Consider the following 22,057-nt stretch of genomic DNA (forward strand, 5'->3'; position numbering starts at 1 on the left):
CTAAAATTTAAAATTAAAAAACCAAAAAAAAAAAACAGACCTAAATAACCCTCACCCAAGTCTCAAAATCTACGTACCTTGAGGCAGATCACTGCCATGTGGATCACAGGAATAAGGGGGAGGTAGTGGTGGTAAGTTTGAAGCGTCTGTCACCTCAAGAGGAGGAGGAGGAGGAGGTGGTGGTGGAGTAGGTGGAGGTGGTAGAGAGGCAGCAGCAGCAGGAATAGGAGCAGCCAGGTATGGATAGGATGCTGAAGCAATCACCAAAAAAAGAAACAAAACAAAGTAGCAATGTACAGCTGTAACATCTTAGAAGCAGTAGCTCATCCTCTATTTATTTTGTGTTCCCAATATGGTCAAGCAACTCTGAGTCTTATGGTTTGACTTAAAAACAAAAACTTAGGGCTTCCCTGGTGGCGCAGTGGTTGAGAGTCAGCCTGCCAATGCAGGGGACACGGGTTCGTGCCCCGGTCTGGGAAGATCCCACATGCCGTGGAGCGGCTGGGCCCGTGAGCCATGGCCGCTGAGCCTGCGCATCCGGAGCCTGTGCTCTGCAGCGGGAGAGGCCACAGCAGTGAGAGGCCCGCATACCGCAAAAAAAAAAAAAAAAAAAACTTAGAAGGTAAATTGCACATATTCTTTTAGACATACATGCCAGTTGAAAAGTAGGAGTTCATTACAAGTTATTTTGAGTTAAGGAAATTACTTGATATTAAAAGGAAAAAACCCTGGAAACTACAGAGGCTTGACTACCAAGATTTTGAACATCAGCTAACATGTACATAAATAAATACTACTAAAGCAAAATTTTTACTTAGCTTAATACAAAGTTAAGGATGTTTTCAGCCATCTGCCAAACCACAAGATGTAGAAGCTAATAAGAGAGACTAAATTGCACTGATTACAGATTTAAGCAATCCTTGAAGGTTTCTACTTGGTAGCATCAGAGGAATATAGAGAACTCTAAATCATAACAGTTTCATTTCTAAGGACCTACAGAATCTAAAACAGACAGGCTAGATGAACTATCTTATCCCTTTAAATTTCTATAACTGTTACTATAGTTTAAAAACCACAGTCACTTAGGAGTTTCACAGTTTTTGACATAAGAAATTCAAATACAATTATGTTTAAATATCAATACATTCCTCTATGATGATAAAGGCAGCAATGTGGTTCCAACCTAGTGAAAATAAATTATCTCCACATATACATACTATGTTACATAAATTTGTTAAATTGTTTGATACAACCCTTCAAGTTTAATTGAACATTTTAGCTGACTTAGAAATTCCAGTACTAAATTTTATCACTGTGTTGCCTGCATTATAATTTTACCCCTGAGAAGTATAGAAAGTTTGGGCTCATTGTTCAATAAAGGTTTAAATTTGGAGTTTTAGAACACTTAGTTTAGTAAAAGAACAGTCCACACAAGCTGAATTTGTTATTCTGGTAATTTAGCAAGAGGAATTTAAGGCCAAGTATTAGAAGTAATCCACATTGCTTTCATTCACTAACAACACATTTATTTATACCCTTTATACAACTACAGGCTAATAGTAATAGGAAATCTAAATCTTAGGGTGATTTAAAACTTGATAACCAACTCTTTTGGGGTGATGAGACTGTTCTCTTGATTGTGGTGGTAGATACACAATGCTATGCATTGTTATAACTCATAGAACAGGGCACCAAAAAAATAAATTTTACTGTATCTAAATTAAACAGTAAATTTAAAAAATTTGCTCAAATAACTTTCGAGTTTTGGAGTTTTGTCATGCATGTAGAAATCTCCATTTTTACCGTTTTAGAAGAGGATTTAATTTTTAGAACATCTCCAAATGCTCTAAAGATTCATGGATTTGTTTTCTATAAAATAATGGTTTCAACAAAGCCACACTCTTATTCCTTTTAAACTAGCACTCAAATCACACCATTTTTTTCAAAAACAACTGGAATAAGTTCAATTAGCTAAAAATAGTAGAATGTGATTATGATTACAAGGTAAAAACCAACTACTAGACATAGAGGTAGCTAAGTAAGTTCTCCTGGGCCTGAGAGAATCAAGGACGGAAGAAATTTGGAGGTTACTTTGAACTCAACTTTTTCTTTTTTTTTGATAACTTAAATTACATTAAAATTAAGAATTTCTCTTCATCAAAAGGTACCACAGAAAAAATGAAAATATCAATAAAGTGAGAGAAAATATTTACAATACATATAACTGGTAACATATTAGTATCTAGGAGAAACCTCCGGTTTCATTTGGCATGATTAACATATTGGGCGCAATAATTCTTTGTTGTGGAGGCTGTTTTAGCATCATCCCTGGCCTCAACTTATTAGATGCCAGTAGCTCTCCCCTGCCAAGTTGTAGGACCACTGAAAATGTCTGCAGACATTGTCAAATGTTTCCTAAGGGGCAAATTCTCCTCCAGCTGAGAATCACAGATCTAAACTAAGTGAAAAATGAAATAAGTCAGACAAAGACAGATACCCTACATCAGGGGTCCCCATCCGGTCACGGCCTGTTAGGAACCGGGCTACAGCAGGAGGTGAGTGGCGGGTGAGCGAGTGAAGCTTCATCTGCTGCTCCCCATCGCTCCCCATCGCTCGCGTTACTGCCTGAAGCACCCCCTACCCTCACCCCCGTCTGTGGAAAAACTGTCTTCCGTGAAACGGGTCCCCGGTGCCAAAAACGTTGGGGACCAATGCTCTACATTATCACTTATATGTGGAATCTAAAAAATAAAACAAATGATTATAAAAAAACAGAAACAGATTCAGATATAGAGAACAAACTAGTGGTTGGTTACCAGTGGGGAGAGTGAAGAGGGGCAAAAAAGGGGTAGGGGATTAAGAGATACAAACTACTATGTATAAAATAAGCAACAAGGATATTGTACAGCACAGGGAAATATAGCCATTATTTACTAATTGAACTCAACTTTCTTTTAAAATGCATATTATAATACGTTCCATAAGAAAAAGCTTTTAAAACTTTCAGTTGCTCTAGAGATGCATGAGCATCTAATTCGCAGACTTAACAGGGCTCTATAGGCTTACCAGGTATAGTTCAAGGGATGGATCCAGAACAATGGAAGCAAACTTTTCTAAAAGTGAATGGAAACCAATGAAATTCATTCAAAAAGCTTATTTCCTTGTCCATGCACCTACAGTCTGCTTCAGGACATTTCAGAAAAGAACATGAATATACATAGTAAGACTCAGCTTCTCTAGAGACCAAAGGGCAGGGCCAGTACTAAAGTGCAGTGAGGTGCAAAATTTAAAGGGCCACCAAATTAAAGCAAAAAAAAAATTCATGATGAATAAAATACCAAAATTCTAAAAGACAGGATCCAAGCTTGCACTTGCATGATCACAAGAGTGAGTGCCTCACTCACCTCACCCTAAGCCTGGCCCACAGTTCCTATCTTTTAAAAAAACTTTGATACTTTGTTTATCATGGATTCTTTTTTTGCATTAGTTTTGTTTTTTTAATAGTGCATTAAAGTATTATTTATCTTGATCACTGTGGGTTTTTTTTTTTGACACTCTCTTAAATTTTGTACCCAGAGCAAGTAAGTCACCTGTTCTGGCCCTGGCAAAAGACTTGGAAACAGTTACCAAAAAACTCAGTTAACAGGATTTAATGCCTATGAAGACAATCATAATAAAAGCAATCATGGCATCTAGTTACCTGGCAGATAGGAAGTGACTTAAAGGAGGATGGGATGGGGCTGCCAGACAGACACATGAATAACAATGAGAAACTTGAGTTTTATCTAGAGGACAGGAATGACAAAGAGCAACTAAAAAGCAGCCATTACCTATTAGAGTTATAGTTGAGGTTCACAAGTGGCTCAACAAAAAGTAAAATGAAGGCCGTATATATTTTTAGAAGTATCTACAAAACAACATAAATCTGGCATTTAAAGGGTAAGCTTTCAATGATTCTACATAAATGGGGTATTACAATGCTTGATTTCACCTGTCACTTATTTTTTTAAGCTCAGACATCTGCTGGAAGCAGACAGCCAACATGTTCCCCTACAATTAGCACTGAGTAGTAAAACCAGTATCTACATTAACATTTCCAATGAAGAATTCCTGTGGTCATTAATGAACATATATTGCATGTTTTGTTCCAGGCACAGTGGCTAAGTACTTATTTTTTACATTATAAATAAAACAGATACAGAAAACAAATCAAACTAATTATTTTCAGGTGGACACTATCCAGGTTAAGAAAGAAAACTTTGCCAGCCATTTCAGAAAACTTCCATGCACTCCATCACAATCACCACCCTCTTACCCCCACCATAATCAACCATTATCCTGACTTTCATAGTAATCACGTCTTTGTAGTTTTAAGTGTTTTGTCACCCAAATGTGCACCCCTACAAAGTTTTTTAAAAACTGTATCTTGAACCTCTTTTAATCTATAGGTCCTTTCTCCATCCCTGTCATTTCCTTTCAATTTGTCTTTTGAAGACCCCTTGACCTGTTGAGTTTCCCAGTCTGGATTTTGCTGATTACATACTTATGCTGCATTTCAATATGTTCTTGTATTTCCTGCAAATAGGCAGCTAGATCCAGAAGACCAGATCAGACTCAGGATTGATTCCTTTGGTAGTCTATAGGTAATGTCTCACTATCTTTGCAATCTTAGCAGCTATTGCTGTTCAATATGCATCCGTTCAGTAACGACTGCAAAATGATTACATTCTGCCACTTCTTTTTCACTGATTAGAATACTAATATATAGAAATATTTCCCCTCATCTACTATTTGGTTACCCCGTATTATAGTTCATATAAGAAAGGCAGGATAAATACTTGATTCTTTCACTTTACTGTCCCGTTTTCAAGAACGTAAACTGGTTTCCTAACATCCTCTTAAGAGAACCAATTCTTTTTTCAGTTATGTATTCTTTTCAGATTATTTTCCATTATATGTTATTATTAGATATTGATTACAGTTCCCTGTGCTATACAGTAAATCCTTGTTTTTTAATCTTTTATGTATAGTTGTTTAGATAGATAGATAGATAGATAGTTGTTAATCCCAAGGGAAGAAATTTTTTAAATATCATCAGGAACTTTTAAATATATTTGACATGTTCCAATCTATTGCAATTATCATTGTTGAAGCTCAAACTGTTCCATCTTTGGCCAGTGGGAACCTCTTCAAGATGGTTCCTGAGTCCTTTTGACATGACCCCCAGTACTCGCTGATAGCTTCCTTGCTATCTAGCATGACAAGATGATCCAGGTTAATCTTGAACATTTCCTGCCCAGACCTGGAACCACAAATTTCTCCATAAAGCTGTTTGTTTCTGTTTAAGTGAGAAGCAGCATTTCAATGTCACAAACTGAGTGCTAAAGATACTCATTGTTTCTAGGCCTTTTCAGTGGACAGAGCTAGGAAATACACAAATTTAAAGATAAAATACCTCAAGTTCATATTGATACTTCCAATTCAAATGTGATACCATAAAAGTTTCTCCTTAGCCTCTTTTAGTACATGTGTATTACCTTTCTTCCATACTAAGATCCCGGTTTGCAAGGACACAGAGGGATAAAACTGGAATATCCCATACTCATTTGTTTTAGCCAACATTATAGTCTCTGAATAACAATCTAAGTATCTAGATAAAAGAATCTGATGTGTTTACTGAAAGCATTAAAAAATGCTTGGCACATGGTTTCTCAATTCTCCCATTTTTAAAAATAGCTATACTGTACCTATATTGTTCAAATATAAGGCTTTACATAGTATATTATCAACCTCTCAGCCCTCATTTTGTGTTAAGTATATATTTAATACTTACAATTAGGTCTTAAGCTGATGTCTTTTATTGTTTTGGTGGTCTAAAAGTCAAAATCATTCTCCAATACACTCTGTCCCTCCAATACAACTTTCTGTGATGGCAAAATATTCTGTATCTGTGCTGCCCAATACAGTAGCCACTAGCCACATGTGGCTTTGAGCACCTGGCATGTGGTTAGTGTGACTGAGCAACTGAAGACTTATTTTACTTAACTGTAATTAATTAAAATTTAAAGTGTCATACGTGGCTAGCAATTACCTTACTTGACAGCGTATCTTTATTAGATTCTTCAAGAAGGGCTCATGCAATAATATTCTCTGAATTCTTATACATTACCCTTTAAGCCTGAAAATGTTTGGCTGGATATAAAATCTTTGGTTCACATATCCTTTCATTATCTTAAATGTTACTCCATTTTCTTGTAGCATGAAGCATTGCTGTCAAAGTTTGATGATTATCATTTTATTTCCTTTATACTCCATAGGCTCTTCTTCTTTAAAGTCCAGTTGTTTTAGTAGAATATCCTGGTGTTGGTTGCTCTGGCTCAATATTCTGCAGAGCGCTGTTTCAGTATGTAGTTTTGAAGTTTTTTAATTTCAGGAAAATTTTCTGAATTACAGCTTTTAGTATTTATTCTTTTCCCTTACTTTGTTTTTCTTCTTCAGGAACTTCTATCAGTGTTGGATATCCTTTGCCTAACTTCAATATGTCACACTTCTGAATCTTTCTCTTCGTTTTTTTCATTTTAGATTTCCCCCTTTTCTTACATCTTTCTCTTAAAGCATTATCTGTTGTACATACTTGGTCATGTTCTTTATAGTTTAGTCTTCATTACCAAAATAACTTTCTTCCATTTCTAATGCTTTCCTGAGTTCTGTCACCTCATCTGAGTTTTTCTAATCCGGATTTGTTATTTTTTAACATTTTGTGTTATTTTATTAATGTCTTTACCTCATTTTGAAATAGTTGTTGGTTTAGTTTAAGTTCTGTTTAGTGTGCACATACTGACATGCTTTTACTGTCTAACAGGGATACTATTCTGTTTTCCTCTTAAAACTTACCTTTGTATGCAACCTTAGTGCTTCTCTTTCATTCATTTTTTTAACATCTTTACTGGAGAGCAATTGCTTTACAATGGTGTATTAGTTTCTGCTTTATAACAAAGTGCATCAGCTATACATATACATTCATTTTTATGTGAAATTATTTTTCATGAACTCTAGAACGAGACGGAATACAAGAAAGCTTTTCTAACTTCTTAGGGATCTCTATTGTTTTTGTAGTGTTTAAAAACATGACTGCTTTCTAGGATTCCTTGGCTCTGTTCTCTCAGCTTTAGTTTGGACCTGCTCTTTCCATATCCTCATCAATTTTGATTCCACTCCCAGCAGTTTCTACCCAGTGAGGAACATTATCCTAAAAGGTAGCCCTGCCAGGTCACTTTTCAGAATTCTTAGGGGCGAAACTGTTCCAAGCCCTTTAGTCCCTTTACCATGTACCCAAAGCACTCACCTAGTATTGGAGAGGTCAAATCCCTTCCCAGTCTTAGCTGTTCCTTCCAAATTGGCTGCCCCACTGTCCAGTGAATTCTTATTAGCTCTTTTGGGGTTCTTCTGTTCTCAGGTCCATCAGACAACATCCCCGATGCTTCCATCTTATTGCTCCCACATTGACCCTGACAGCATGCAGGTCTTGTGACTGATGGTTTGTCCATACCTCCTTAAATTTTGGGGTTCATGGGGAGACCTTGTCACCTAGTTTTGTTGTTAAACATTGTCCCATGGGTTTTGGTTTTGCTATTTCCATTTTTATTTGGGGACGCAGACTGAAAAGCTATGCTGTTGTTGTCACCACTTTCCCAGAATTCTGCTGAAAATTTTAAATCATATTAACTCAGTGGAATTTCACAACCACTTCATAAATTGGTACTATCAGTACCTCCAAGCTCACAGATAAGAAAGGTTCAATAATTTGTCCAAAATTACATAGCTAGTAAGTTGTAAAACCAAGATTCTAACCTGGATCTCTTAAATTCTAGAGCCAGATTTTTCAGGAATTAAGTCTGTGCAGTGTGAAATCCCTTTACCTTAATTTCTGTATAATAAAACTTAACTTGAAGTTTAAGAAACTAGTACAAGTCCTCTAAATTTTCAATGGGGTTAGCAAAACAATAGCTATGAAATCATACCAAAGCCAAATTTTCAAGAAAAAAAAATTGAAATTTAATACTGGAGATTAAAGTAATCTTATCTAATCACTAGAATTGTTGTATGGGCATGTTCATGAATAGAAAAAGAGGCTTCCAAAGTAAGGAACCACTAATAACCTACCTGGCCTGCCTTGTGTAGGCGGAGATACAAATAGAGGCTGTATAGCATTCTGTGAGGAAACTGAAGTGGTACTACTAGCTTGATTAGCTGCTGCACAGTTAGGCAAGACTGGAGCTGGAATAATATTTGCACAGGAAGCTGCAACTGCTGCAGAATTTACCATCACCACCTGTAAGTGTGGAAGAAAGTTTAGAACTCTTAAGTTTGGTTTCACAAACAATATTAGTCTCTTATCTGATCCTAAACTTCAGGAAATAGTATTCTAATAACTAAAATACCAAGAAGCCAATATTTATGTAAACCTAATATAGGAAGGTTATTTCTTTTAGAAGACCCCAGATGACTTTGAGAGCTTTACTTTTTTATTTTAATATTTTTCTGGAAAGGTAATACATTAATATGATTCAAAAACTAAGTATAAAATTGTATACAATGAAAAGTTTCCTCTAACCCCTGTCCTCCATCTGCCTAGTTCCTCTCTCCACAAACAAGTAACCTCTGGGTTTCCTGAATACTATCCAGAAATTTATAGTACATATTTATTTTTACATGCATATATGTTTCCCCACACACACTTAAAAAAAAAACAAACAGAAAATGTTCTTTGCATTTTTTTTTTAAACTTCTTGAGACTGCACTTTGTTTTTCTGATTAGGCCACAGCACCCAATACAGGGCTGTGCACAGAAAGATGTTCAATAAATGGTAACAGATTCTTCTTCATGAACACCCTGTCCTCACTGTAGTCTCCATTTTCTTATTACCCACTGCAATATGGCTGCTACCCTCTCTGGTTCTCAGAAACTGTATTCAAAGTCACAGTGGTCTCCATGGCAACAAATCATAGTAGACTCTTGTTAGTCCTTATGTTGCTTGACGCTTGGCAGCAACTGACACTTGACTATTCCTTGAAACATTCTCTTCCTGGGGCTTCCATAATAATACACTCTCCTGCTTTTCCTCCCTCCTTGGCTATTCCTTCTCTACGCATTTTCTAAATGGTGATGCACAGGCTCTGTTCTAGATGCTGTTCTCAATCTCTTCCTTTTTCCAGGATGATCTTATTTACTCCTGCGGTTTCAGCTACCTTTCTGATGCCAGCTTCCCTTCTATAAGAAAGCTTTACATTTTAAGTTTCAAGAAATGGCACAGACTTGAGAGGTAATTTATATTAACTCACTCATTATATAAGAGGTTCAGAGTAGACTGAGTAGTCCAATGCCAGCACACAGAACAGTGTCTGGAACAGAGTAGATGCTCCATCAATTTGTTAATAAATTTACTAATTACTGTGCCAGGCACCAGGAAGTACAATAACACTTAACATAAGAATATAAGCAGCTTCTTTGAAGTATGATGAAGGGCAAAGAGAACAAAAAGAAAAAATTCATTTTCTGCTGTTTAGGCCACTGCAACTGACTGCAAAATAAAACTATAAAGATTACCTTCTGGGGGTAGTTGAATGAGGTAACTGTATCATGAGGAGACACAGAACATGGTCTTCTATCCTGAAGAGACTTTAATGAATACAGAAGTACAAATAAGGGGAAATCAAGAAATTAAACAATACATCAATAAAAGATCTGCTTTGTTTCAACATCTCCTAAAGATAAGTGAAAGTGATCTGTCCTCAAAGTATTCAAATTTGGAGGTGACTACTATGATAATGCTCCAAAAGGTATCACTCTAGTGCCTGACTTAGGTGACTGTTCTATTTCCTATCTACAGAAATCCTGATCATATCCAACTCTAGTCCCAATGTAGATACTAAAATGTAATGGAGAATTGTAATTTAAACACTTTCTCAGTGTCCTCTGTTGCCTTAAAAACCTCAAAATCAGTAGGGCCAGCAACAGTGTTGCTAAAAGAAAGCATTCCATCTAAAGGAACAGCTTGGGACAAGGGTGGATAACTGGCTGGTCAGCTGCATCCTACCTAAGCAGGATGTAGTATAATCCAAACACCATTCCCCTTTGGCTCAAGACCTTGTCTTTGTGAAAGTAACAATGATTTTGTTTTAATTTTTTTTGAGTTTTAAGTATTTATTTACAAAGTTCTTCCTAATACAACTGCTTTTAAAATATAGCAATAAAGGATCATTTACTACTTAAAAGTGGTACATATGTGGCACAGAAAAAAAATCTATATAGTCAGTTAAACTATTATAACTGATAACTGAAAATTGTTAAGTGACAATTAAACATTTGCAGTACTCCCTAAACAGGTAGGAAATAAAAATGCATTTATTCATAGGAACTTGATTAATTTGTATTACTGACTTAAAAAAAAGACTACCGTGAAAGATAACATCAGGGTTTGAAAAATATTTTACAAAAGCAAATAAATGTATTTCAGTTTTACACTTAATTATGAGGCCATGATAAAAATTTGACCATACACATATCTATGTATTTTACAGCAGGTTAGCCAACTTTAGTAACAATGATTTTAAAAGGCTCAGAATTATGCATGACAGACTGTCATGACAGAAAAATAAACTAGCAGCAGAAGTTGGTAATAAGGACACAGAGGAAATCAGGGGAAGTAATCACAGGAAACAAGAGGAACCACATTGGGACAAAGACAAGGCCAAGGGCGCGAGACTACGCCGCCGCCTACGCCGTAGGACTAAACTGAGGCAAGAAACCAGGGTCTTCAAAAGTGGCAGTTGGACACCACCAGACGTGGAGCTGCCCACCAGAAAGACAAGATCCAGCCTCATCCATCACAACACAGGCACTAGTACCTTCCACCAGGAAGCCTACAAAACCCACTAAACCAACCTTAGCCACTGGGGACAGACACCAAAAACAACGGGAACTACGAACCTGCAGCCTGCAAAAAGGAGACCCCAAACACAGTAACATAAGCAAAATGAGAAGACAGAAAAACACACAGCAGGAGAAGGAACAAGATAAAAACCCACCAGACCTAACAAATGAAGATGTAATAGGCAGTCTACCTGAAAAAGAATTCAGAATAATGATGGTAAAGATGATCCAAGATTCTATTTCCCAGATCCAAAATCTTGGAAATAGAATAGACAAAATGCAAGAAACAGTTAACAAGGACCTAGAAGAACTAAAGATGAATCAAGCATCGATTAAAAACACAATACATGAAATAAAAAATACTCTAGATGGGATCAATAGCAGAATAACTGAGGCAGAAGAACGGATAAGTGAGGTGGAAGATAAAATAGTGGAAATAACTGCTGCAGAGCAAAATAAAGAAAAAAGAATGAAAAGAACAGAGGACAGTCTCAGAAACCTCTGGGACAACATTAAACGCACCAACATTCGAATTATAGGGGTTCCAGAAGAAGAAGAGAAAAAGAAAGGGACTGAGAAAATATTTGAAGAGATTATAGTTGAAAACTTCCCTAATATGGGAAAGGAAATAGTTAATCAAGTCCAGGAGGCACAGAGAGTCCCATACAGAATAAATCCAAGGAGAAATACGCCAAGACACATATTAATCAAACTGTCAAAAATTAAACACAAAGAAATCATATTAAAAGCAGCAAGGCAAAAACAACAAATAACACACAAGGGAATCCCCATCAGGATAACAGCTGATCTCTCAGCAGAAACTCTACAAGCCAGAAGGGAGTGGCAGGACATAATTAAAGTGATGAAGGAGAAAAACCTGCAACCAAGATTACTCTACCCAGCAAGGATCTCATTCAGATTTGATGGAGAAATTAAAACCTTTACAGACAAGCAAAAGCTGAGAGAGTTCAGCACCACCAAACCAGCTTTACAACAAATGCTAAAGGAACTTCTCTAGGCAAGAAACACAACAGAAGGAAAAGACCTACAATAACGAACCCAAAACAATTAAGAAAATGGGAATAGGAACATACATATCGATAATTACCTTAAATGTAAATGGACTAAATGCTCCCACCAAAAGACACAGATTGGCTGAATGGATACAAAAACAAGACCCATATATATGCTGTCTACAAGAGACCCACTTCAGACCTAGAGATGCATACAGCCTGAAAGTAAGGGGATGGAAAAAGATATTCCATGCAAATGGAAACCAAAAGAAAGCTGGAGTAGCAATTCTCATATCAGACAAAATAGACTTTAAAATAAAGACTACTAGAAGAGACAAAGAAGGACACTACATAATGATCAAGGGATCGATCCAAGAAGAAGATATAACAATTGTAAATATTTATGCACCCAACATAGGAGCACCTCAATACATAAGGCAAATACTAACAGCCATAAAAGGAGAAATCGACAGTAACACAATCATAGTAGGGGACTTTAACACCCCACTTTCACCAATGGACAGATCTTCCAAAATGAAAATAAATAAGGAAACACAAGCTTTAAATGATACATTAAACAAGATGGACTTAATTGATATTTATAGGACATTCCATCCAAAAACAACAGAATACACATTTTTCTCAAGTGCTCATGGAACATTCTCCAGGATAGATCATATCTTGGGTCACAAATCAAGCCTTGGTAAATTTAAGAAAATTGAAATTGTATCAAGTGTCTTTTCTGACCACAATGCTATGAGACTAGATATCAATTACAGGAAAAGAGCTGTAAAAAATACAAACACATGGAGGCTAAACAATACACTACTTAATAACGAAGTGATCACTGAAGAAATCAAAGAGGAAATTAAAAAATACCTAGAAACAAATGACAATGGAGACACGACGACCCAAAACCTATGGGATGCAGCAAAAGCAGTTCTAAGAGGGAAGTTTATAGCAATACAATCCCACCTTAAGAAACAGGAAACATCTCGAATAAACAACCTAACCTTGCACCTAAAGCAATTAGAGAAAGAAGAACAAAAACACCCCAAAGTTAGCAGAAGGAAAGAAATCATAAAAATCAACTCAGAAATAAATGAAAAAGAAATGAAGGAAACGATAGCAAAGATCAATAAAACTAAAAGCTGGTTCTTTGAGAAGATAAACAAAATTGATAAACCATTAGCCAGACTCATCAAGAAAAGAAGGGAGAAGACTCAAATCAATAGAATTAGAAATGAAAAAGGAGAAGTAACAACTGACTCTGCAGAAATACAAAAGATCATGAGAGATTACTACAAGCAACTCTATGCCCATAAAATGGACAACCTGGAAGAGATGGACAAATTCTTAGAAATGCACAACCTGCCAAGACTGACTCAGGAAGAAATAGAAAATATGAACAGACCAATCACAAGCACTGAAATTGAAACTGTGATTAAAAATCTTCCATCAAACAAAAGCCCAGGACCAGATGGCTTCACAGGCGAATTCTATCAAACATTTAGAGAAGAGCTAACACCCATCCTTCTCAAACTCTTCCAAACAATATCAGAGGAAGGAACACTCCCAAACTCATTCTACGAGGCCACCATCACCTTGATACCAAAACCAGGCAAGGATGTCACAAAGAAAGAAAACTACAGGCCAATATCACTGATGAACATAGATGTAAAAATCCTCAACAAAATACTAGCGAACAGAATCCAACAGCACATTAAAAGGATCATACACAATGATCAAGTGGGGTTTATTCCAGGAATGCAAGGATTCTTCAATATACGCAAATCAATCAATGTGATACACCATATTAACAAGTTGAAGGAGAAAAACCATATGATCATCTCAATAGATGCAGAGAAAGCTTTCGACAAAATTCAACACCCATTTATGATAAAAAACCCTGCAGAAAGTAGGCATAGAGGGAACTTTCCTCAACATCATAAAGGCCATATATGACAAACCCACAGCCAACATTGTCCTCAATGGTGAAAAACTGAAACCATTTCCACTAAGATCAGGAACAAGACAAGGCTGCCCACTCTCACCACTCTTATTCAACATAGTTTTGGAAGTTTTAGCCACAGCAATCAGAGAAGAAAAGGAAATAAAAGGAATCCAAATTGGAAAAGAAGAAGTAAAGCTGTCACTGTTTGCAGATGACATGATACTATACATAGAGAATCCTAAAGATGCTACCGAAAAACTACTAGAACTAATCAATGAATTTGGTAAAGTAGCAGGATACAAAATTAATGTACAGAAATCTCTGGCATTCCTGTACACTAATGATGAAAAATCTGAAAATGAAATCAAGAAAACACTCCCATTTACCATTGCAACAAAAAGAATAAAATATCTAGGAACAAACCTACCTAAGGAGACAAAAGACCTGTATGCAGAAAATTATAAGACACTGATGAAAGAAATTAAAGATGATACAAATAGATGGAGAGATATACCATGCTCCTGGATTGGAAGAATCAATATTGTGAAAATGACTCTACTACCCAAAGCAATCTACAGATTCAATGCAATCCCTATCAAACTACCACTGGCATTTTTCACAGAACTAGAACAAAAAATTTCAAAATTTGTTTGGAAAAACAAAAGACCCCGAATAGCCAAAGCAATCTTGAGAACGAAAAACGGAGCTGGAGGAATCAGGCTCCCTGACTTCAGACTATACTACAAAGCTACAGTAATTAAGACAGTCTGGTACTGGCATAAAAACAGAAAGATAGATCAGTGGATCAGGATAGAAAGCCCAGAGATAAACCCACGCACATATGGCCAACTTATCTTTGATAAAGGAGGCAGGAATGTACAGTGGAGAAAGGACAGCCTCTTCAATAAGTGGTGCTGGGAAAACTGGACAGGGACATGTAAAAGTTTGAGATTAGATCATTCCCTAACACCATACACAAAAATAAGCTCAAAATGGATTAAAGACCTAAATGTAAGGCCAGAAACTATCAAACTCTTAGAGGAAAACATAGGTAGAACACTCTATGACATAAATCACAGCAAGATCCTTTTGGACCCACCTCCTAGAGAAATGGAAATAAAAACAAAGATAAACAAATGGGACCTAATGAAACTTCAAAGCTTTTGCACAGCAAAGGAAACCATAAACAAGCCCAAAAGACAACCCTCAGAATGGGAGAAAATATTTGCAAATGAAGCAACTGACAAAGGATTAATCTCCAAAATTTATAAACAGCTCATGCAGCTCAATAGCAAAAAAACAAACAACCCAATCCAAAAATGGGCAGAAGACTTAAATAGGCATTTCTCCAAAGAAGATATAGAGACTGCCAAGAAACACATGAAAGAATGCTCAACATCATTAATCATTAGAGAAATGCAAATCAAAACTACAATGAGATATCATCTCACACCAGTCAGAATGGCCATCATCAAGAAATCTAGAAACAATAAATGCTGGAGAGGGTGTGGAAAAAAGGGAACACTCTTGCACTGCTGGTGGGAATGTGAATTGGTACAGCCAGTATGGAGAACAGTATGGAGGTTCCTTAAAAAACTAAAAATAGAACTACCATATGACCCAGCAATCCCACTACTAGGCATATACCCTGAGAAAACCATAATTCCAAAAGAGACATGTACCAAAATGTTCATTGCAGCTCTATTCACAATAGCCCGGAGCTGGAAACAACCTAAGTGTCCATCATCGGATGAATGGATAAAGAAGATGTGGCACATATATACAATGGAATATTACTCAGCCATAAAAAGAAACGAAACTGAGCTATTTGTAATGAGGTGGATAGACCTAGAGTCTGTCATACAGAGTGAAGTAAGTCAGAAAGAGAAAGACAAATACCGTATGCTAACACATATATACGGAATTTAAAAAAAAAAAAAAAGTCATGAAGGACCTAGGGGCAAAACGGGAATAAAGACACAGACCTACTTGAGAATGGACTTGAGGATATGGGGAGGGGGAAGGGTAAGCTGTGACAAAGCGAAAGAGAGGCATGGACATATATACACTACCAAACGTAAGGTAGATAGATAGTGGGAAGCAGCCACAGAGCACAGGGAGATCAGCTCAGTGCTTTGTGACCACCTGGAGGGGTGGGATCGGGAGGGTGGGAGGAAGGGAGATGCATGAGGGAAGGGATGTGGGAACAGATGTATATGTATGACTGATTCACTTTGTTAGAAAGCAGAAACTAATTAAAAAATTAAAAAAAAAAGAAAGACAAGGCCAACTTAACATGGACCTAAGAGTGCATGTTTCGAAAGTCTGTGTTCAAGTACAGCCCAAGTACCGGCCAAAGAGCAAACTTTAGCCCTGGCTCAGAAGGCCCAGTGTGAATTCTAAACAATTCTAGAGAAGGATTTAGGTGAGAGTTGGGCATGGAATTAAGAAGAAAAAATGTTCATGGTTTCTTAGAAGGTTCTGTACCTGGAAATCTTTAAGTCCTGCATTGGTCTTCTCCCCTCAGAATGCTGTGAAAAAATCACTTAGAAAACTTACTTGGTGACTGGAGAATGGGAGTGGAGCACGTCATGAAGAGATTGAAACCTACTGGGGATGTATGATAAAGTAAGTTCAGAACAAAAAGGAACACGTGAAAAGTGAAATTAAAGGGACAGAAAGGAAGTGTCTACTCCTGTCATCCCTGAAGGCGAGATTTTTACTTGCTCTTTCAACTTGGGTGGCTATTTCAAGAAATGGTGTAAAAGCATGTGATATGAGAAGAGTAATGACAGAGTGAGAGGAAAAAACTATTTCTCTAGCAGGGGCAAAGGAAGGGAAGGAGAAATAATGGGAAGAGAATTATATATCACAGTTTTCATCACCTTCCTAAGATGTACTGCCTAAACAGTAAAAACAAAAATTCAGTACATGAAGCTATCAAAGTTAAGATTAATCACAGAGAATAGAGGGTAGTCATTCAACTTCCTCACAAATATTCCAGCTCTCCTCCTAGGTACATGGGTAGGTTGCTCTTCCTGGCCTCATCGAATTAGGTATTGGCACGTGACTTGTTTGGACAATGAAATATGAGCAGAAATATTGAGAGCCAGTGTTTAATTTCCCTATCTTCAGCTCTGCCAAGGTGACTGTGAAAGTACATGTCCAGCAGCCTGGATTCCTGAGTGACTCTGATGAACAAAGGCCTGCTACCAATCTGCACTGGACCTATAACATTAGCAAGAACAGCTGTGTTGAGCCGCTGAGATTTTGGTGGACTGTTGTTGCAGCGTAACCTAGCTTGACCAAAACAGTAATTGGTAACTAAAATCCGGGTGCTGATGTAACAAAAACCTAACTTGAGAAGGAGATTATGAATTTGTAGCTCTTAAGGGAAGAGGTTTGGAAAACAGAATGTTAGTTTTGTGTTTTGATTACTGCTGGCAGAGTTGAGCAAGGTATTTTAAGACAGATGTGTAAAGAAAAGTAGTTTGTAGGCAGGAATGAAAGGGAATAGAGTCCTTGAATACTAGGACTTCTAGGGTTTGGAAAGGCAACTGCTTCAACTCAAAACTCTAAAAGATAAAATTAATAAATGCTTGGAACAACAAAGAGAAGTTAAAACTCGGCCTTGAAGGAAGACTCAAATCATTGTTAAAATATGATTGCACTAAAGTATCTCAAAGCAAGAGTACCATTAAGGATATAACACCCAATGAATCCTTGCACTTGGACAAAATGGCTCATGGAAAAGTATTCAAAGGTATGGCTCATTCATCAATGCTTGATAAGCTGAAGGTATTTGCAATCAAGTAGAGACAGGGATAAGAATGCAAAGAATTATAGCAAATCTAAGTAGTATATTTATAAAAAAGAATTGTCAGTATGGCTATTGGCAAATGAAACTAATAGGAATCAGAGAAGCTGCACAATAAATTACTCACATAGCCAAAGAAACCATGAGCAGAACTAAAACTATCCAACTGAGATAAAACCACCCTTGGGCCCTCAATATTCTATGAGTAAGAAGCAGGCTGAGAAAGCTGCTCAGCTGCCAAGATGGATTATTCTCCAATGCCTACTTCAAATATAGCCAAAGAAGGAAGGTCCTTGGAGTAATCAAGAGCCCCAGAAAACAATGAACCAGGGACCCTCTCCAGGGAACAGTCCCCATGCCTAGGTTGGGGGCCCTCAAAATGTCTGTCCAGCATGATGTCAGAATTGCTATGGACCAGTAACTGTTTCTCCCATTTTACCTGCATCTGAATGGAAAGTTCTACTGCAATTTTTCAGTCCCTGCTCTACCACTGGAAATTGGGTATGTAGGGGGTAAATAACTTTGTATATTTGGTTTAGGCCTCCAGATCAAGAGGAACCACATCTGGACCCAATACAAAGAGTACTACACATTTCCCAGAAACCTTGGGCTCTGAGTTTTATCACACTGAAGGGGATTTTGGGGTTGCCTCTCCTGAGGTAGAAGGAAGTATTTTTGCCTGTGGGAGTTTCCACTGAATGTTGTAATCCTTAGTGCTGTTAAAATATTTCCAACTTTTTGACTTCTAGGCACAGAGAAGTTAGAGTCTTCAAGAGAAACATGCTCTGGCCGACGAAAAAGAAATGGAGGGCTTCCCTGGTGGCACAGTGGTTGGGAGTCCACCTGCCGGTGCAGGGGACACACGGGTTCGTGTCCCGGTCCGGGAGGATCCCACATGCCGCAGAGTGGCTGGGCCCGTGAGCCATGGCCGCTGAGCCTGCACGTCTGGAGCCTGTGCTCCGCAACGGGAGAGGCCACAGCAGTGAGAGGCCCGCGCACCACAAAAAAAAAAAAAAAAAAATAGAAATGGAAAAGAAAGTGATATGTGTCATCTCCAGGTAGAAGCTGTAAGAGCGAGTGCACCATTCACTACCTTTTGTTTCCTGCCTTAGCAATCATGGATGGAGCTTCCATCAGCCTAAGTCCCTAAGCAGAGCCCTCCTGCAGACCTCCACTACACATGTAGCATAACCAAGAAGTAAACTTTTGTTATATTAAGTACCTGAGATTTATGGCCCATTCTTACTGTTAGAAAGATCATGATAAAATCCTCTAAAAAAATCATCATCGCCAATGTTCAAATTTCCTCTTCTATCAACACATATTAGGAACATCTCTAGGAAATTTCTAGAAAGGGGTGTGATCTTGGATGAGTTACTTAATTTCTGGGCCTCAATTTCTTCATCTACAAAATGGGAATGATACCCTAATACCTCATAGGATTGTTCTGATTTAAATACATTTATATGTACAGCACTCAGAACAGTGTTCTAGTACACAGGAACTGTATGTGTTTGTCATTATTATTAAATACCTACCAAGTTTGCTGTAGATTCAGTTGTGCTGTAAACACCTGAAGTTTCATAGTCTTGTTCTAGAGGATATAGCCAAAATAAAAATAATGAGCATTATTTTATAGTTTGAAATTTTATAAATAATGAATATCAGATTTTACCTAGATCTCACTGACCTGAAGGATAAATATATTCTTCATGATATCCCCCTAGAAAAAAAAGACAGAAAAAGTGTGTTTATGTAGGACTTTTTGCTCAGCAGAGCCAGATGGCCAGCACTTGCTTTTTCTCAAGTTTTATGGATATATGTTCAAAACTAAAATGTATACATCCTTGAAACAAGTGATTTGAGCTTTCATACTACTCAACAGATATTAAAGCCAGAGACTGGCTGTAAACAGTACAAATTTCTCCTTTGAAAATTCCCTTAGTTCTTAGAGTTCAAACAGACGTGAAAAACCCACTTGTGTCCAATTCTGGCGGTAGAGTATGGTGATTAACTTCACTGGCTCTGGAGTTAGGACTGTCTAGATTTGAATCCTAATTAACTATATCACTTTAGGCAGGTTATTTAATCTTTGTGTCAATTTCTTCACTGTAAAACAGGGTTAACAGTACCTAGCTCATAGTGGGGTGAAAAGAACATAGCATGATGCTTGGCATATAGTAAATGGTGATTATAAAGTAATCTGAGTATGATAACCAATAGTTTGCTTAGGTGAACGTTAAAGGAATATGGCATGCTTCATCTGTTTTTCAGCCTGATTCAGGTAAATAATACATTTACAATCAGTTTGTTCTCAGAAGATGGCTTAGAGGACTGAAGTACTTTGCTCTAAGATGCTACACCATTGAAACTCAGAGAAAGTCAATCTTCAACTGGACAGTTTTCCAGCAAATAACACCCCAAAGGTCAAAACTGGATTGATTCTTAAACATGTCACTTATCCAACACACATGCAGGTAACCCCTCCAGACAACAGGATTTAAGGTGAGAACGAATATTTGGTTACTCTGAATATGCCACTATAGGTGAACAGTACATATGAAGATACCCACTGTGCTAAAAGGAAAAGGAAAAGGGCCATCCTGAGTAAAAGAGCAGAGAATACGCATACTCAGGCACATGCATGCACACTAAGTTCTTAGAAATGTCTATTTTCTCCAACGTAAGTAGCAGAAAGAAGAATATCACAAGAAAATACGTTGACCAGTAAGTCAAATCATTCAGACTGCCTCACACCTCCTTAATCCACCCAATTCCTCCAGAATTGTTTCAGTAGGCATATTTCATTTTACATAAAAGTGGTAAAAAAATAAGCAACCCAATGATGAGAGGCATTCTAACAACTATAAAGGTCATGTATACATGTTTTAGAGTCAGATAAACCCAAATTCAAAATCGATCTCTGCCAGTCACAAAGGACCACATATTGCATGATTCCTTTTATATGAAATGTCCAGAATAGACAAATCCATTAAGACAGAAAGCAGACTGATGGTTGCCTAACACTAGGGGCAGGGGATGCTGGGGGGATAATGAAGAATGACGGCTAATGAGTACAGGGTTTCTTTTTCTAAAATTGATTGTGGTGATGTATGCAACTTTGTGACTATACTAAAATCCACTGAATTGCACTTTAAACATTGAATTGTACAAGTTAGGTTAATTGTATAGTATGTAGATTTTATCTAAATAAAACTGTTATAAAAAAGATTAAATCTCTGCCACTTACCAAAGGTATGACTTTGGCCATGTCATCTACCCTTTGAACCTCAATTTCCTCACATAAAAAACAAAGAAGGGCTTCCCTGGTGGGAAGAATTGGTTAAGAATCCACCTCGGGCTTCCCTGGTGGCACAGTGGTTGAGAGTCCACCTGCCAATGCAGGGGATGCGGGTTCGTGCCCCAGTCCGGGAAGATCCCACATGCCACGGAGCGGCTGGGCCCGTGAGCCATGGCCGCTGAGCCTGCACGTCCGGAGCCTGTGCTCCACAACAGGAGAGGCCACAGCAGTGAAAGGTCCGCATACCGTAAAAAAAAAAAAAAAAAAAAAAAAAAAGAAAAATCCATCTGCGAATGCAGGGGACAGGGGTTCGAGCCCTGGTCCGGGAAGATCCCACATGCTGCAGAGCAACTAAGCCCGTGTACCACAACGACTGAGCCTGCACTCTAGAGCCTGCACGCCCCAACTACTGAAGCCTGCACACCTAGAGCCCGTGCTCCACAACAAGAGAAGCCACCGCAATGAGAAGCCCATACACTATAACGAAGAGTAGCCCCAGCTCACCGCAACTAGAGAAAGCCCACACGCAGCAACAAAGACCCAATGCAGCCAAAAATAAATAAAAATAAAATAAATTTATTTAAAAAATTAATAAAAAAATAATAAAGATACCACATTCCTCAGAGTGATAAAGTATTATATTAAATTGTAAATATAATTGCTTAGTACAGTACATGGCCATTAGAACTCAATGAACAGTAATGTTTATAGATCAAGTAGATTTCTTTGGGCAACGAAATTATTTCATAGCAGTCTTGTAAAATAAGAGTCACATGAAAAGCCTAAAATAGTTATACAAATGGTGAGGACAACATGAATAGTTCCTCACTAATAAGGAATAGATATTTTCCATACTGAAATCTCACCAAATCAAAACTCACTGAAGACCTATGCAGAGAGCTGAAAGTTTTAACAATGTAGTGGTCTACAGAAATAGAAGTCTGTCTTTCTGAAAAATACCAAGACATCTTCAAAAACCTAGCAAGCTCTGATACAAGAACTGATAACTCTTTCAAAATGAGTTGCCAGAACAGAGTGA

At 37.5% G+C, this 22,057-nt stretch overlaps 1 protein-coding gene across 1 annotated transcript in view; it reads right to left on the reverse strand.

Moving 5' to 3' along the window:
• ALG13 (ALG13 UDP-N-acetylglucosaminyltransferase subunit) overlaps positions 1 to 22,057 on the reverse strand; it is a 79,944-nt gene that overhangs the window by 16,922 nt on the left and 40,965 nt on the right. Inside the window, 5 exon segments of the mRNA XM_081221376.1 lie at positions 78 to 251; positions 8,164 to 8,332; positions 9,608 to 9,679; positions 19,256 to 19,311; positions 19,408 to 19,440. Coding sequence (XP_081077502.1) covers positions 78 to 251; positions 8,164 to 8,332; positions 9,608 to 9,679; positions 19,256 to 19,311; positions 19,408 to 19,440 — 504 coding nt within the window.

The sequence above is a fragment of the Mesoplodon bidens genome (genome assembly GCF_964165515.1).
Source record: "Mesoplodon bidens genome assembly, chromosome: X".
Lineage (NCBI taxonomy): Eukaryota > Metazoa > Chordata > Mammalia > Artiodactyla > Ziphiidae > Mesoplodon > Mesoplodon bidens.